Source organism: Panthera leo, chromosome C2 (genome assembly GCF_018350215.1).
Source record: "Panthera leo isolate Ple1 chromosome C2, P.leo_Ple1_pat1.1, whole genome shotgun sequence".
NCBI lineage: Eukaryota > Metazoa > Chordata > Mammalia > Carnivora > Felidae > Panthera > Panthera leo.
In genome coordinates, this window is record NC_056687.1 from 93,356,000 (window position 1) to 93,373,075 (window position 17,076).

Sequence of the window (17,076 nt, forward strand, 5' to 3'; positions counted from 1 at the left end):
GTTTAAGTTTATCCCAAAGTGGTCTCATTTTTTAAAACCCTGAGATTTACAGACGAAGCACTGAGACTTATAGTGGTTTCTTTGTTCCTTCTTGGTTTCTATGTCTTAGTGTATTGCTTCAGGAAAGCTGTACTGCACTAGGAGGCAGGAGAAAGAAACGTCGGTTCCATCACTTACAAACCAGAGGACCATGAGCAAGCTGCTCTAGGCCTGGAGAGTTTCATCTATAAAACTGAGCTTGTTACTACTGCTGAAAATGGAAGGATGAGTCAGATGTGGGGGGAGGGAGGGTTGTTGTGGTTTGTCATCGGCTCTAAGAACCATGATTTTATGAACACAATCAAAATCCAGGAAGAAAACATTAAAGTCTAAGAGGTAAAACTTTGAATTATTTTGCAGATTACCTGAAAGTAAATTATAGTAATTCAGTAGTCAGTTCGGTCCATATCTCTGGGATTATTTCTAATCACCCATAAAGATTTGGCTTCTAACCTTATACACATACATTCACCCACAAACATATATATCTCTTTCTGTTTAGAGCTATTTGCTTAACCAGTAACTACAGAAAAAAAAAAAAAAAGATACAAAACCTTTATCTCAAACTCGAATGCTTGAAACACTATTGAAGTGTTCCCCTTATATAAATGTTTTCTTCCAACTTTGAACAAGAAACCAATTTCCTCCTAATTATCAGTCCCAAATTTATGACTATTTTACTTCTTTGGATCAGATTAAATTTAAAAGACTATATTAAGGTGTAAAATTGTATGTACCAGATGTTTTAAGGATGTTTAAGTTTCAATAAGATTGGATAAAGTTGTGCTCTTACCAGCTCCTTAAACAGTTCTTCCCAAGGGTTTCCTTCTGGATTTCCAGTTGAATTCTGCTGATGAAGTTCTTTGCCCCATTCTATATCCACCCTCTCCCACACTGGAAATCGGGATTCAAATGCTTTTTCTGTTACTATTGACCCACTGGAAGAATTTTTTCAGGTGGCATTTCCCCACTTATTCATTTATATTAGTACAGACTCCTGGATTTTATTCATTTATTTACAATCCATTAATTATTTTTTTGATGCTAAAATTACCCAGCTATTGGGAGATCCTTCAGGCTGTCGCTTGTGTCCTTTTGACCAATTCCATAATTTTTGAGCACTTCCTTATCTTCCAGCACAACAGATTCATCTTCTATTTTACCTGCCCCAGCCTTGGAATCACCCTTTTCTCCAAAGAGCCAGCAGAGTCGTGGTTCTTTTCACTGGAGAATGAGATTTGGAAATCAAGACTTGGATGCTAGATATACTACTGGCTTGTCATTGAGCTACGGGAATTTATTATCCTTTTTCACCACGTATCCATTGCAAGTCTGGCTCGGGAAGACAGTGGATTTTTATTCCCTTTCTCAGTCTCTCCATTTTGAGTCAGAATGGCCCACGTACTTTGCACCCACACAGAGACTCATCCCATTGAAACTATTCCCGGTTTCAGTTTGGGATCCTTCTGGAGGGAGGCCTTAGTCACAGGCGTGCAATACAGACCTGTGTCCTCCAGAGTCCGCTGTGCTTCGCCCAGCTCAGCCCCCGAGCTTTCTCAAACCTGAAGCGTCTGCAACACTTTGCAAGGACACCGAAGACAGGGCACGTCAGCGCTCCGACTTCCTCCCTACGCCGCCTCTGATTGGCTGCTGGGCGTATAAGAAACGGTGAATGAGCGGCTGACCCTTGCAGAAACTTGCTGGAGGTCTCCGGGTGGCATATACCTTTCCTCCCTCGTCCATCCGCCGGCAAGCCGAGCCGGGGGAGGATGAGGTCGTCCTGTGTCCTGCTCACCGCCCTGGTGGCGCTGGCCGCCTATTACATCTACATCCCCCTGCCCAGCTCCGTGTCCGATCCCTGGAAGCTGATGCTGCTGGACGCGACTTTCCGGAGCGCACAGCAAGTGGTGAGATGCAGCCCAGCGCTGATTCTCTCTCCCTCTTAAGCAATATTTGGAGGGGGAAGCAAGATTTCCTGACCGCGTCCCACGAGAACGCATATTTTTTTCTAACGCATTTAGGCGATCGATTTTTAAGGTGGTTCAGTCGGGCTTTTTTTCAGGGTGTCGCATTTGCCTCCTTACTAGCAGCGGGCTAGATCTGTGTCTTCTCTTCTGCGTTGGTGATCGAGAAGGTGAAGTTCTTGAATCGAATTTGACAACTGTTTAACCCTTCGTCTGTCCTAAGCGCCCCCCTTCCTTCTTGGTTTGCAACGTCAAAAAAACCACCTTACAGCATTTTTTAGAAGCCACCCTTCCCCCCATTTTCATTCTTCCGTAGGGGCCAGGAGAGAGTGAGCTAAATGTTTTAGGAAGGCTGGGGGGGGGGGGGGCAGTCTCTGATTCTTGGTAATGCAGCCACCTTAAAAGCAGAAGCCGGCACGGGCGGCCTCCCAACATCCTCGGACCGTGGAGCTCTCCGTTCCCGGGGACTGCAGGCAGGGCTCGTCTAAGCACCTGAGTAACCGCAGGGATCTCCCGTTTCATGCGTGGGGCTTATCAGCTCAGCCCACGGAGGAGGCCAGGAGGCCTGGCAGCCTGGTTAGAGGAGAGGCGGTGGAGGGGGCGGCAGCATGATGCACTTTTCTGCCTGCCCTGCGGCATTTATTTTATGTCCTTGGCTGTCAAGGAGACAATCTTTACCCCAGCCAGGATACTCCTGCTTTTACCCTGGTGGGTGACATTTCTGTCTCTTGTATCATGGGGATGCATCTCTTCCCCATAGACAGTAAAATAGAACTGGAGTTTATTCTATAGTAAGAGGCATTCGTTTTAGTGGCAGAGAATCTGAAATCTGAACTCCAATCCGCAAAGCTGGGCCTTATTATTCTAACCCTCCTCAATCGCAGGTTATTTTTGTAAGCTCCTTTTTTTTCAGGAGTGACTAAACAAAGAGAAAAAAAATCGTGATATTTCCTAGAGGGATGATGTTCCTTTTCCCCTGTCTGTTCCGTGTGTAGGATCACAGAGTCTCTGAGGCTTTATCCTATCAAAAAGCCCCTTAAGTAGGGTATGGTAGCACCTTCCTACTAGGGATTTGTTTTTCTTAAATCCAGCCATGTTTTCAATCCCAAAGTCCCCTGTTGTCCCTTAGGGATGGTCTATGAAGTTACAGACCCCCTCCTTCCCTCCTGCTTACTGACATGGTGAAAGAGTGACCATCCCCTTCTCTAGCCTTTGTTTCAAGAAAGGCAATCTTCTTGTAGCAAGCCCTACGGCCCCTCTCTTCCTTCAGAAATTCTGTAATTTGGGAGTGATATCCTTTTAAGGTTTTGGGGTACAATGGCATTTACCCTGGATGGGTTATAATGACCTTCAACAATAAGAATAATGACTAGTAAGAATAAGAAAAACATGAAAAATGGCTATATTGCCTGCAGAGATTGTTAGTTTTCAGGTCACCAAAGAAGTCTTCCTCATCATATGTAATTTGGGAAAAGCCAGGTTTGGAGAAAAGCCTTTCTTCCCTAACTATAGGCTGTCAACCCATCAAGGGCAAGGCCTTTGGACCCTATGGTCCACTAGCTAGAATGTGCCCTCAGCTGGTGTTTGGGAGTGATAATGAGTGTAAAGCCAGGTCACAAGATAAATGAGGTAACCAAGTATCCTCACCTGACACTGTGGCTTGGGAGTCAGTTTGCACAGAAGTGGCTCTCCTCACTTTTCTTCTAAATTATGAAATATTAGAAAGATCATTCAGACCACACGGAAGCACATTCTACCCAATAAAGCATTTTACCAATGTCACTCCACATCATCCTGAGGACAAGGCAATGTGACTTAACACATTGTGAGTAAGAGCAGGACAGGTTGAGTCCTGCCTCCCTGAGTCCCGTTCCAGCCAGGCTACTTGCTGGCAGTGAGGCCAGGCCATTACTAACCTTACTAACTGGTCCTCAGTTTTCCCTGTAAAATGGGGTTAATATCTGCCTTACAAGGTTGCTGTGAGGTTTAGTAATGCATTTAAATGCCTGGACCTTGTAGTTATTCTTCTAAGAGTTGTTCCAAAGGTCCACTATGGATTATGAAGATCTGTTGGATTGCCCAACTTTGTTCAAATGGTAAAACAAATGTAAACTGGACATGACTTATCTCATTGAAATGTGGAGAGCTACCACTAGATTGCATGGCATGAAGTTTGTTACCCAGACAATTTTAGTTAGAGCTGACTTGCTCAATTACAAAAGCAACTGAAGCTACTTCAGAAGTGAAGCTTGGCCTCTTGGCCTACTTCTTAACACCATAGGCTCGTGCCCAGCATCAAGAAATACGAATGCTGCTTTTATTCTGTGTCATTGGCAAACACTGCACCCTTTCATGCCAATTTTTCCCTCCTTTACCCTGTGCAGGTGATTCAGATTATTGAGATCATGTTCATTGTGCTTTTTTTCCTGGGGGGTCCTCCAATATTACCTAAGAAGAAGGTACTGGAGATCTTTCTCTAAAGTCCTCTCAAACACAGATGCTGCATTAGCATCACCTAGGGAGCTTTAAAAATCCTGATGCTTGGGGGCACCTGGGTGGCTCAGTCAGTTAAGCTTCCTACTTCGGCTCAGGTCATGATCTCCTGGTTTGTGAGTTTGAGCCCCACGCCCCGCGTTGAGCTTTGGGCTGACAGCTTGAAGCCTGCTTCAGATTCTGTCTCCCTCTCTCTCTGACCCTCCCCCGGCCCCACCACTTGCCTGCTCAGTCGTGCTCGCTCGCTCTCTCTCTCTCTCAAGAATAAATAAACATTAAAATTTGTTTTTAAAAATCCTAATGCTTAAGTCCTATCCTATGCCTATACCAGATTTACTCGGAGGTAAATTCCAGGCATCAGTTTTAAAAGCTCCCCAGGTGATTTCAATATGCAGTAAAATTTGAGAACCAATGCTCTTTAAGGTAAATAAAATGCATTACAGATGTAGGCAATATGTATTCCTTAAACTGAACACATGTTGCTGGGGATGGGCCCTTTTACATTAGCATGGATTAGCTTATCAGATTAGTTGGTTGACACTTTGGCTGTAAGAATCTAAAGGGGATAAAATACTAGCTAGGCAAATTTCAGGGTTATAGCAAAGCCTTCATAAGATGTGAGCAGAACAGCACACAAAAAAGGTCTGGGAAAGGCAGAGGAGAGAGAGGTGTAGATGAAGATTGGTCAGCCAGAGACTAGAGGGACAAAAGTAGGGAGTTGGGCAGGTTCTGGAGGCTGATCTCAGAATGGTGTGCAAGGAAAGATTTTTTTATTTTTATTTAAAAAAAAAATTTTTTTTTTTAACGTTTATTTATTTTTGAGACAGAGAGAGACACAGCATGAACGGGGGAGGGGCAGAGAGAGAGGGAGACACAGAATCGGAAGCAAGCTCCAGGCTCTGAGCCATCAGCCCAGAGCCCGACGCGGGGCTCAAACTCGCAGACGGCCAGATCGTGACCTGAGCTGAAGTCGGACGCTTAACCGACTGAGCCACCCAGGCGCCCCAGGAAAGATTTTTTTTAAAATAGTAATCCCAACACAGGTGAAGATCCTGAGAAGTTCACACTGCTGAGTTTGGCAATATTCATTGAAAGCAGTAGAAGCATGTTTATTCTCTGACCCAACAATCCCTCAGTATGAATTTATTTTTCATATTTTATTTCTTTATTCAAAGAGAGGGGAAGTCTGCGCACACGTGAGTACGTGGGGGATTGACAGAGAGAGAGGGAGAGAGACCAAATCCCAAGCAGCCTCCATGCTGTCAGCGCAGCTGGACTTGGGGCTCAAGCTCATGAACTGGGAGATTATGACCTGAGCCGAGGTCAAGAGTTGGATGTTCAACCAACTAAGCCACCCGGTGGGTGCCCCAGTATGAATTTAAGTACTCAGTGATATAGGCAAGGCTATAGCTGTGGAGATGGAAACATTTTACAGAGTCAAGAACCTTGCTCAACTAGTCAAAAAGTACTGCTGTTTTATGAGAAATATGGGGGAACATTCAGCAACCTAGGTTTCTTTTTCTTTTTTTTTGCAGCATTATTTAAAAAAAAAATTTTTTTAACGTTTATTTATTTTTGAGACAGAGACAGAGCATGAACGGGGGAGGGTCAGAGAGAGGGAGACACAGAATCTGAAACAGGCTCCAGGCTCCGAGCTGTCAGCACAGAGCCCGACGCGGGGCTTGAACTCACGGACCGCGAGATCATGACCTGAGCCGAAGTCGGCGGCTTAACCGACTGAGCCACCCAGGCGCCCCTGCAGCATTATTTAAAAGAATGAAAGCAAGTAATATTAGAGATTACGTAATTATGGTACACATAATTTGGGATACTATACATTCAAAACCTTTAGGTTATAAAATAATGTTTAATGACTTACAGAAGATTTGTACTGTATGTTAAGTTGGAAAACGCAACAAAACCGCATATATGCCATTATCCCACTTAAAATATTTATATCCCAAAACCTATAGTTATGTATATCTATTTGTCTATCTATACTTAGAGAAAAAGTAGAAGGATCTAATTTAAAATGTAATTTTTTTCTAGGCCATAAGGTTATAGCTTCAATTTTCATATCTGTATATTCTAGTTTTTCTACAATGAACATGTAGTAATAAACGATTTAAAAAAATTTTTGTAGTAGATTTCCTACTTCTAAAGTGGAATTGATGTGTACACAATGCCAATGTGATTAATATTTTAGTAATTGTTCTATAAGAACATCAGATTTCTTGACAAGAAGCGTCCTGGATCCCCTGACACAGCTGTCACAGTGCCATGCTTCATGCTCAATTAGATGTGACACAGATCAAAAGACCACTATGTGCAGTGTTAGGGAGATGCCAAAATGACTTAAAAGAACCTACAGCCTGGTAGAATGGAGAAGACATGTTAATATACAGGTATTAAAAAGGTAAGAGCTGATAGGCATTACTGAAGAGGCACAGTTCCAGAAGCTCATAGGAGGGAGGGGTTATATGCTGTTTAGAGGAGGGGCCAAAGGCAATAAGGAATCTTAAGGGAGTTCAGAGCAGGGGCGTGGCTTGGCTTACCTTGATCATCTCCCAGCTTACTAGTTCTACTGTGTATCTTTTTGATGACATAATGTAAAAGATTGTTGAAATTGGCATGTTTGCTGAATGTTCCCCCTATTTCTTATGGATGTCAGTGCTTTCGAACAAGTTGAGCAAGGTTTTTCATCTTGTAAAATGCCCCCAAACATCAAAATGCAACATGTCTCCTCCTGGATGTTCTGTGCATGATGCATGTGCCTTCAGGCTGTGTGAGGGTGGTTTAAATGACAGCTGCACTGTCATGCCGTGAAGAACTCCAACTTGTTAACCTTTTTCATAACCATTCATGAACTGGGACTTTTACTAATGGCTGGTAAATTTAATGTGAGAACATTAGTAAATATTTAAGTTTTGTCTGCCATTTTCTAGACTTGTTGTGATACATATTTATCCATGTAAATTAGAGATTTCACCAAGCTCAATAGTTTTTAGTTGACTTGATGGAATTTTTGTAAACACATGGCAGCAGAAAGGCTCTAAATAGCTTTAGGGGCAATATTTATTTATTTATTTTTAACATTTTATTTATTTTTGAGACAGGGAGAGACCGAGCATGAACAGGGGAGGGTCAGAGAGAGGGAGACACAGAATGCGAAACAGGCTCCAGGCTCTGAGCTGTCCGCACAGAGCCCGACGCGGGGCTGGAACTCACGGCCCGAGAGATCGTTATCTGAGCCGAAGTCGGCTGCTTAACCTACTGAGCCACCCAGGTGCCCCTAGGGGCAATATTTAATCGGTATTAATCCTGACAGGTGAGCAATCTGAGTCGGGCTACATAGGCGACACCTTCTGATGGATGCAATCAAACATTAAGGTCAGATTGACTCAGCTACCAGGTTTGTTAGATAATGCCTAATTTACAGTTTTCCTTGTTATTTTTCTGAGAACCCTACAAATATAGCCCTGAGCACAGGAATGTTATTGTATTTTAGTGGGACCTTCTGTTTCTAACATGTGGCTTGAGCTTGATCTAAAGACATTTTTGTGAGGTGTGGAAGTGCAGTAACCGTTCTTAACCAGTATTTTTTTTTTTTTTTTTAATGTTTGTTTTTGAGAGAGAGAGTGCGTGAGCAGGGGAGGTGCAGAGAGAGGGGGACAGAGGATCGAAGAGAGAGCGTTCAGGTTCCATGCGCTAACAGCAGGGAGCCTGATCTGGGGCTCAAACTCCTGAACCTTGGGATTTACAACATGAACCAAAGTCAGACACTCAACTAACTGAGCCACCCAGGCTCCCCTTAACCAGTCTGTTAATACACAATTACATCTTTTAAAATAATGAGTATATATTATTGCCAAATGAACCGATGTGGGAAATGTGTATTACTTATTTTCTCCATTTTATGTTTATAAAGAATTAAGAAATGTAATTGAATTTCCAAGTGGCAAACCCAGCTATATTCTAACTAATTTGTGTCATATTATGAAATTTTCACAATCTACCTTTCAGTATTCCAAAGTAAACTTAAAATACTACCATTTGGAAGTCATCACTCATATAAGAAAAATTGAGCAAACACCAACTGGCAAAACAAAAATGAAAGACACATGCCTGATCTTGAGGAGTTTCCAGTGGGGTGAAGGGGAGATAAGCCTATGGACAGTTACAGAGTAGCACTTGAATGACAGAGTTCTGACAGAGGCTTTATGGGTTGCTGTAAGAGCCTTAGAAAGGACCTGTAATATGCACCCGGTCATCGGGCATTGAGGATTGTTACCCTTTCACACAGGCATCTAATCTGAGTCATCAAGGTTAAGTGTTTACAGTAAAAATATACAGTAACCTCTATTAAGCATATAGTGAGCATTCACCCTGTGCCAGATACTGTGCTATGTGCTTGGCATGCAATTCCTTTAGTCCATGCTAGGATTCTTTGAGGTGGGTGTTCTTATTTTCCTTATCTTACAAAGGAGGAAACTGAAATGCAAAGAAAAGTAAATTGCTCAAGCTGACACAATTTATGAGAGGTAGAATCACGATTCAACTCCTGCCTGTCTCACTCTGAACTCTAGAGTTTAACCATTGTACGAGCTTGCCTTTCTACAGGACCTTAGTGAAGGAGGTGGGGTAGGAGAACAGGAGGGAGAAAGAAGGGGCATTCCAGTCAGAAGGGACATTCCGGTGGAAGAGGATGATAGAGCCAAGGAACTAAAAGTTGCTTAGACCTCAGAGTGGTAAGGCTGGAAGGAAGCACAGGCCAGATAATGAAGGGCTCTGTGGGCCAAGCAAGCAGTCACTGAAAGGTTTTTCACAGGGAAACCCCATAATCAAGCCCGTGTTCTAGAACAGTCTTTTCTCAGTAGCAGTGTAGAGACACTGGAGTTTAAGAAAGCAGGCGAAGGAGACAGTCCACTTAGAAAGTAATCCAGGTGAGAGGTGGGAGCATGAACTAATAAAGCCAGGCTGGCTGGCAGTGCAGCTGAACCAGATTTGCTGATGAAGGGATTATATGGGGTAAAGGAGAGAAAGGAGCCAAAGGTAGCTCCTGGCACAGACTCTAGAGAACTTGGGTGAATGGTGGTGATGATCCTGATCTAGGGGAAGGAGCAGATCTGAAAGTGAAGGTAATAGATGTTGGACCTTGTTTTGAGGTGTCCATGGGACTAGTCCAAGGACAGCTTTTCACGAATATCTTACAGCAACAAGACCAGAGCCCAGGAGGGAGAGAGAGCTGGGCTGGAGATACACATTTGGGAGCGGTTGGTGAATGGGTGGTAGTGGAACTAGTGGGAAAGGGTGTGCATAGGGTGAGAGTAAGATTGTGTGATCCTTCTGGGGACACCTGAAGGGGAAACCAGTGACAACATAGAAAGAGGAAGCCAGCCCTAAGAGAAATGAGATCCTGACGAACATAATTTTTCATTATTTTACATTCATATAGCAGTCTAGGTTTTTTTATTTTTAAATTTTTTTAATGTTGATTTATTTTTGAGAGCGAGAGAATGGGGTGCGGGTGGGCAGAGAGAGATGGAGACAGAGAATCTGAGGCAGGCTCTGGGCTCTGAGCTGTCAGCACAGAACCCGACACGGGGCTTGAACCCACGATCCGCAAGATCATGACCTGAGCTGAAGTCGGGTGCTTAACTGGCCGAGCCACCCAGGTGCCCCAGCAGTCTAGATTTTATAAAGGTTCCACCTATCTCATTTTTGCCCTCAAAATCTATATTTAAGTTTTGTTTTGTTTTTTTCTAAAGTGGGGTCTATGCCCAGTATGGGGTTTGAACTCACAGCCCCAAGATCAAGAGTCACATGTTCCACCCACTGAACCAGCACAGGTGCCTCACCCCTCATTTTATTTTTATAATAAATAACTGGCTGGCATGAATTACTTCCACTTATCAAGTGAGGAAACTGAGGCTCAGAAAGGGTCAGTGACATCCCCAAGAGCACATGATTAGTTCAACAGAGACTGGAATCACATGTCCTGGGCTCCTATTTTGACACTCTCATAGCTGAGCCAGGCTGACCTGAAAACAAAGTCCTCTGTGATGGATTTCTCCTTTTTGCCTCTGGTTCTGTCTCTGTGACCAACGCCTACCTGTGGGAATGCTCGTGATAACTTGATGCTAGTTGACTGTATCCTGACCTTTTTTTGAACTCCCACAGTTAAATTAATCTACAGTAGTGTCTCCCAATCTTGTTCTCATGCCCTAGACTTGATTATGTTTGTAGAAGTATTCCAGAGGAGACTGGGGGGAATAAGGAGGAAATCGGTCTGTATGGGCTTGAATGCTAGAACTCAAAAGATTTATATAAGAAATTAAAAAATGATTCTCAAGCAGAATATGAAGTCTGATAAATTTTGAATGGCTATGAAAAATGGTTTTGCGTTTTTACTTCTATGAAACACTTAAATATCAATGTTGCATGGCCCATGGTCCACCTGTAATCCATTTGTGTCACACCTGTTGGGAAACTCTCCTCTCTACAGTTTGTAGCTATTTAAATACAAGTTTACTATTATTGCTATTAAACACAGATAGTCTCCAAGTTACATATATCTAGGTAATCCTATAACTTATTGTCAAAACCAGGACATTTTTGAGAGTGCTAGAGGCTGCTATTAATCATGCTTGGACAACGGTTTTAAACCAGAATTATTCCCAGACAAATCTGGACAGATGCTCCGTCTACATTTATTTGGCTTGTCAACATTCAGCATAATCAAGTCAAAGTTGTAGAATGATTCCTGGACTCCCTGTTCTGCTCAAATCTGACTGTTAACCCTCCAGTGGATCTCACCACCACCACCCCCCGCCCCCATCCCTTCCCTCACCCCTGGCCTCCTGTCCCCTGCAATAGTCGCAGAATAAAAGTACTATGTTCCTTAATGGGCACATAGAGCCTGCCACAGCCTGTCCCACACTGCTGAATCCAGTCTCCCTGTTCCCATGACAGTCTGCATGTTTGTATCTGACAACTTTCTTCCTGTTACTTCTGCCTCTCATGCCCTCCCACATGCAGACTTTGGCTAACATTCCACTCATCTTTCAACACCTACTCAGAAATTGTCTCTTTTAGAAACTTTACCTTTTTCCCCAGTCTGCCTTAATCTCTCTTGGTGATTAAGATTCCTTTACACTCTGCTAGCATTTGTGTGTGTGTGTGTGTGTGTGTGTGTGTGTGTGTGTGGCCCCTGTATGTTTCTTTCCTTAGGTTGCTGTCTCTTTATGTACAAGCTCCCCCCCCCCCCCCATATTCTAGGCTTTCTCAGCTATCATAGACACAATTTCCTTCCTATCTGTTTTAGCGTTTGTTTGTGGTTGAAAGATCATTCATTATAGAGAAAACAGGAATTCTTGGTTCTGCTTTCTTTCAGTCTTCTGTGACATCATTTGTCCGAAAGGGCAGACTTAATGCTTTTATGTGCCTGTGACCCTGAACTTACCCCAGAACAGTTTTTTGTTGCCCTTTGCAACATTTTTTTTTCTTTTTTTGCAAGCCTCACTGTTTTCTGGGTTTCTAACTTCCTCATGCTATTTTTGCAGATTTATGCTTGTTTTTGAATTTGTAATGAATTTATCTGCTTGTTTTAACAACACTTTAGGCCGTCTCCTTAAAAGATCGCTGGTGGATTCCCACATTCATTTGGTATCGTTCTACCTTTCCGTTTTCCTCTTGAATGGATAATTGATAAATATTTCATGAAAAATTGATTTCACTGACCGTCTTCTGCACTGCCTGTCCCATAATATCATCCCTGCCCTGGGACTCAAATTACCTTTGCTTTGTTCTGAAGTCTGCTTTTCTAAAATGCAGGATGTTTATCTCATTATTCCTAGTTTATGCCTCAGTTCTAACACCTCACTGAGTTTATTCCTAGTTTATGCCTCAGTTCTAATGCCTCACTCTGTCCCAGGGTTACAGATCCTTTCATTTCATGGCATTGTTCTTCCCTGTTAGTGAGGAGCAAGTCCACGGTAGCAATAATCCCTGCTTCCTTGACTTTCTTAGCAAGGCAAATCAATTCTGCTTGTAGAAAATGATCTGCTTTTAATAGGAAAGATTACTGTCAGATATGTGTATAATAATGGATCTGTTTGGGGCACCTGGATGGCTCAGTCGGTTGAGCGTCCAACTCTTAATTTTGGCTCAAGTCATGATCTCATGGTTCATGGGTTTGAGCCCCATGTCAGGCTCTGTGCTGAGAGTGCTGAGCTTGCTTGGGATTCTCTCTCTCCCTTTCTCTCAGTCCCTCCTCCCCTCTAACAATAAATAAATAAATAAATAAATAAATAAATAAATAAATAAATAAATATTTTAAAAAATAATGGATCTATTTACTGAATTATAAATACAACCAATAGCACAGTTAAATAACTGATGGGGGAGGCTGGCTGTGAACAGGTCTGGGGAGGCTCCATAGCCCTTTCAACTGTATTCCACAACTTCCTATTATGATTGTTCAGTCTTCTCCTCTTCAATCCCCTGCACTCTGAAATGTTTTGTATTAGTTGTATGATCCACATTATGAAAGCATCACACAGGGATGTATCATGTATTTACAAATTTTAGTCCTGGAGGATTTTATGTATTATGCATTTACAATGGGGATGCTGGCTGGCTCAGTCAGAGGAGCGTGTGACTCTTGACCTCAAGGTTGTGAGTTCAAGCCCAATGTTGGGTATAGAGATTGCTTAAGAATAACATCATAGATAAAGAAAGAATGAATGAACGAATGAATAAAATTTAGTCCTGGAGGATTTAACCTGAAGAAGTTCCATGGTTAAATAAACTGGGGAATGATGAGTTAAATACAGTTAACTTGGATTTCTTTTTTAATTGTAAGACATTTCAGAATCCCTGCCATACTAACATGTGTTTTGAATCTTAATGAGAAAATATATAGTGAGTCCCAAACTTAACTATAGATCCTTCCTTCTTTACAAAAAACTTCATGATACTGATGGTGTGTTTACCAAATTTGGGGGAAATTTTTCATAGTGCTTAAGTGCTTAAGTGATTTGAGAATCAGGGAGATCTGTGTTCAAATCCAGACTCTGAGCTCTACTGGCTGTGTGACCTATTTAACATATTTAACCTAGGAGTTTGTTTCTTGATCATGTAAATGGTCATGATACTTAACCCATAATGATGTTAAGATTGCCTGAGGTTATATGTATAAAGTTTTATTGTTTATCATCATTATCACACATAAGTTAATATGTAAAGGACTTGCAACAGTACCTGACATAAGAAATCTATGTAGTCCAGATCTGATTTTGACAGTTGTCTACAGTTGTCTGCAGTATACTCCAGCAGTAACATGCTGTTTTGTATTCTTTTGTTTTTACCGTTATTCTTGTCAATCTGTTGCTGTTCTTACTAGCAGACTGGCTCTATACAGGTATAGCTCTTTTTAACTTGAACTTCTGTTGGCTTTGGCTATTGGATTTAAATCCTGGCATTAGCACTAACTAGTTTTGAAACTAGTTGGGCAAGTTACTTGAACTCAAAGTTTTCTTATCTATAAAAGTGGGATAATGATAGTGCTTCCCTCAAAGCTTGATATGGACTAGATGTGACTACATATATAAAATTCTTGGCACAGTGCTTGGTATAAAGCTAGAACTAAAAACTTCTTATGGTTAAAGTATTGGAGTCCATGGCCTTAGTTTGCTGGTGTTCTACCTGAGTAGATCTATGAATCCTCATCATCATAGCTAACTCCTACATTTTACATACATAATAACTCAATCTTTATAACAATCCTGTAAGATAAGTACTATTATTCCTATATTGTAAATGAAGCAACTGAGGCACAGAGGGGTTAAATATCTTGCCCAAGTCACACACCCAGAGCCAAACCTCTAATTCAGGGACTCTGGCTTTAGAGTTAGTGCTCTAAAAGCCAAAGAAATTGAATGTCTCTTAGGCCTCCACTGTCTTATATCAAAGATCTCCACTGGAGTTTGTCAAGGTATCAATTCATTTTAGAATATGATGTCACCTGGAAAGAGTTCCTTAGACTTCAGGTACCTAAGATACAGTTAGTGACATGACATTTTGTTGTATAAATTAAAGTCCTTTATTTGAATTCTGTCCCAATGGTGGACCATCTTGCCACGCTGTGAAATGGTGAAGTACTTGCAAGTAGGGCTGATATTTTTCTCAACAGAGGGCTTTGGATTTGCTTAAATGATTGCCATCTGTTGGGCCTAGAGATCTGGCCTATACCTATGGAAAAGATGACTTTGACTTCTGAAGTTATTAAAGGCAGGTATCTTCAGCTGACCACCGTAACAGAAGAAATTCACAATGGCTTCTATCATTCATTAACAACCATATATTGGGCACTTATAGCAATTCACAAAAAAACAGCACTTGGCCTTCCTAGTGCTACAATCACATGCCAAAAATATGTGGCAAGTAATCATATAAAAGAAAATGTGAATATTGAGAAATTTTTTGGCATGTCAAAGGTGATTGAAATCCCGTGAAGACATGGAATCCTCTAAGGAAACGACGTTGGATGAGAAGAGAGTAGTTTTAGATCTGAGAAGATGTGGTACCAACAAAGGGGACAGAGCAGTCAGGGAACAAAGAGAAATACGGAGGATGGGGGGGAGGTGGGGGGAAGTAGAGTCAAAGAAACCAGCAGAGAGCAGTACCAGGAGAGGGTAGTCAACTGTGTTGAATTTCCCTAAGAGATGGAGGGACGTGAGGATGGAATGGAGTTCATCAACCCTGCATCCTGGTGGACTCTTCAGTATCAGCCACAAAATCTACTCGCAAGCAACTGTGGAGTTTACATTTCAGGGTCTCAACCTGTAGCCTGTTTTTTAGAATGATTTCAAGGATATCTGCCAAAACTAATGTTTTGATTGGTGATGCTCATCGTATTGAGCTATCATTTCTGACAGGAAGTAGCCAAAATAAATTTTACAGCTTGTGATTAAAACCTGAGATGGAGGTTACTGATGGATATTACTGAGGTACTAAATCTCTCTCTCTCTATACATATATATATGCACATATGCATATATATGCATATGTGCATATATATATGTATATATATGTATATGTGTGTATATATACACACATACCTATATATAGTATATTTTATTATATATAGTATATTATATATACACTTATATGTATTTATATATTATATATAAATATATAATATATATTTATTACATTATATTATATAACATATATTTGTATATTATATATTATATATACACATTTAAATGTAATAAAATATACTGTATATTTGTATATGTATACATATTTATATATAGTATATTTTTTTATTTTTAAACTAATTTTCTTTTTTTGTTTTTAATTAATGCTTATTTATTTTTGAGAGACAGAGACTGAGCACCAGCAGGGGAGGGGCAGAGAGAGAGGGAGACAGAGTCAGAAGCAGTCTCCAGTCCCTGAGCTGTCAGCACAGAGCCTGACACAGGGCTCAGACTCACGAACCGCATGATCATGACCTGAGCCAAAGTCAGACACCCAACTGACTGCGTGCAGGTGCCCCATTTAGTACATTTTAAAATGTGTATTTAAAAAATTTTTAATTTTTTAATGTTTATTTTTTTGAGAGAGACAGTGAATAGGGGAGGGGCAGAGAGAGAGAGAGGGAGGCTCAGAACCCTAAGCAGGCTCTAGGCTCTGAGCTGTCAGTACAGAGCCCGACGCAAAGCTTGAACTTGTGAACTGTGAGATCATGACCTGAGCCAAAGTTGGATGCTTAACCGACTGAGCCATCCAGGCGCCCTGTATTAAAAAATACTTTAAAAGGGGGGAAAAAGTAAAATGGTTAATTTCCCCAAATAACTAATTTTAAATTTATGTTGGTTAATTTATCTATGTGGAAACATATCTTAAAATTTGGACTTTATAGGCTAAGTAGCTTTTTCTTTTTTTTTTTTTTAATTTTTATTATTTCATATATATTTTTAATTTACACCCAAGTTAGTTAACATATAGTGCAACAATGATTTCAGGAGTAGATTCCTTAATGCCCCTTACCCATTTAGCCCATCCCGCCTCCCACAACCCCTCCAGTAACCCTCTGTTTGTTCTCCATATTTAAGAGTCTCTTATGTTTTTTCCCCCTCCCTGTTTTTATATTTTTGCTTCCCTTCCCTTGTGTTCATCTGTTGTGTGTCTTAAAGTCCTTGTATGAGTGAACAAAGTAGCTTTTTCTATCTGCTTCACAATGAGGTTCACATCAGATGAATATTCAACTTTCTCCTTGTAGATTGAAGCCTATTAATTCTGTGGTTAACAGTATACCATGTAAATGCACATACTATACTTTTGTCAAGAACAGTGGGCCAGTATTTTATAGGACACACCATATGCTGTATTTGAGCCTTAGTTAGCAGCTCTTACTGCTAGCTAGCTTACCTTAGAAGCTCTTACTGATCCAAACCAATAACTTGATAGTTCCATTTCCTCACCTAGCAAATCCAAATTGGCATAATTCTGCAAATTAAATGAAGACATTTTGGATGAAAACAGAAACATTGTTATTGGTCATGTCTACAGAAGG

General features: G+C 41.2%; 1 protein-coding gene across 1 annotated transcript in view; it reads left to right on the top strand.

Annotated features, from left to right (window-relative positions):
* Positions 1-1,592: 1,592 nt before the first annotated feature.
* The window catches only part of NCEH1 (neutral cholesterol ester hydrolase 1), a 58,933-nt gene continuing 43,449 nt past the window's right edge, over positions 1,593-17,076 (top strand). The window contains exon 1 of the mRNA XM_042956075.1: positions 1,593-1,946. Coding sequence (XP_042812009.1) covers positions 1,809-1,946 — 138 coding nt within the window. The 5' untranslated portion in view covers positions 1,593-1,808. The remainder of the gene's footprint in view (positions 1,947-17,076) is intronic.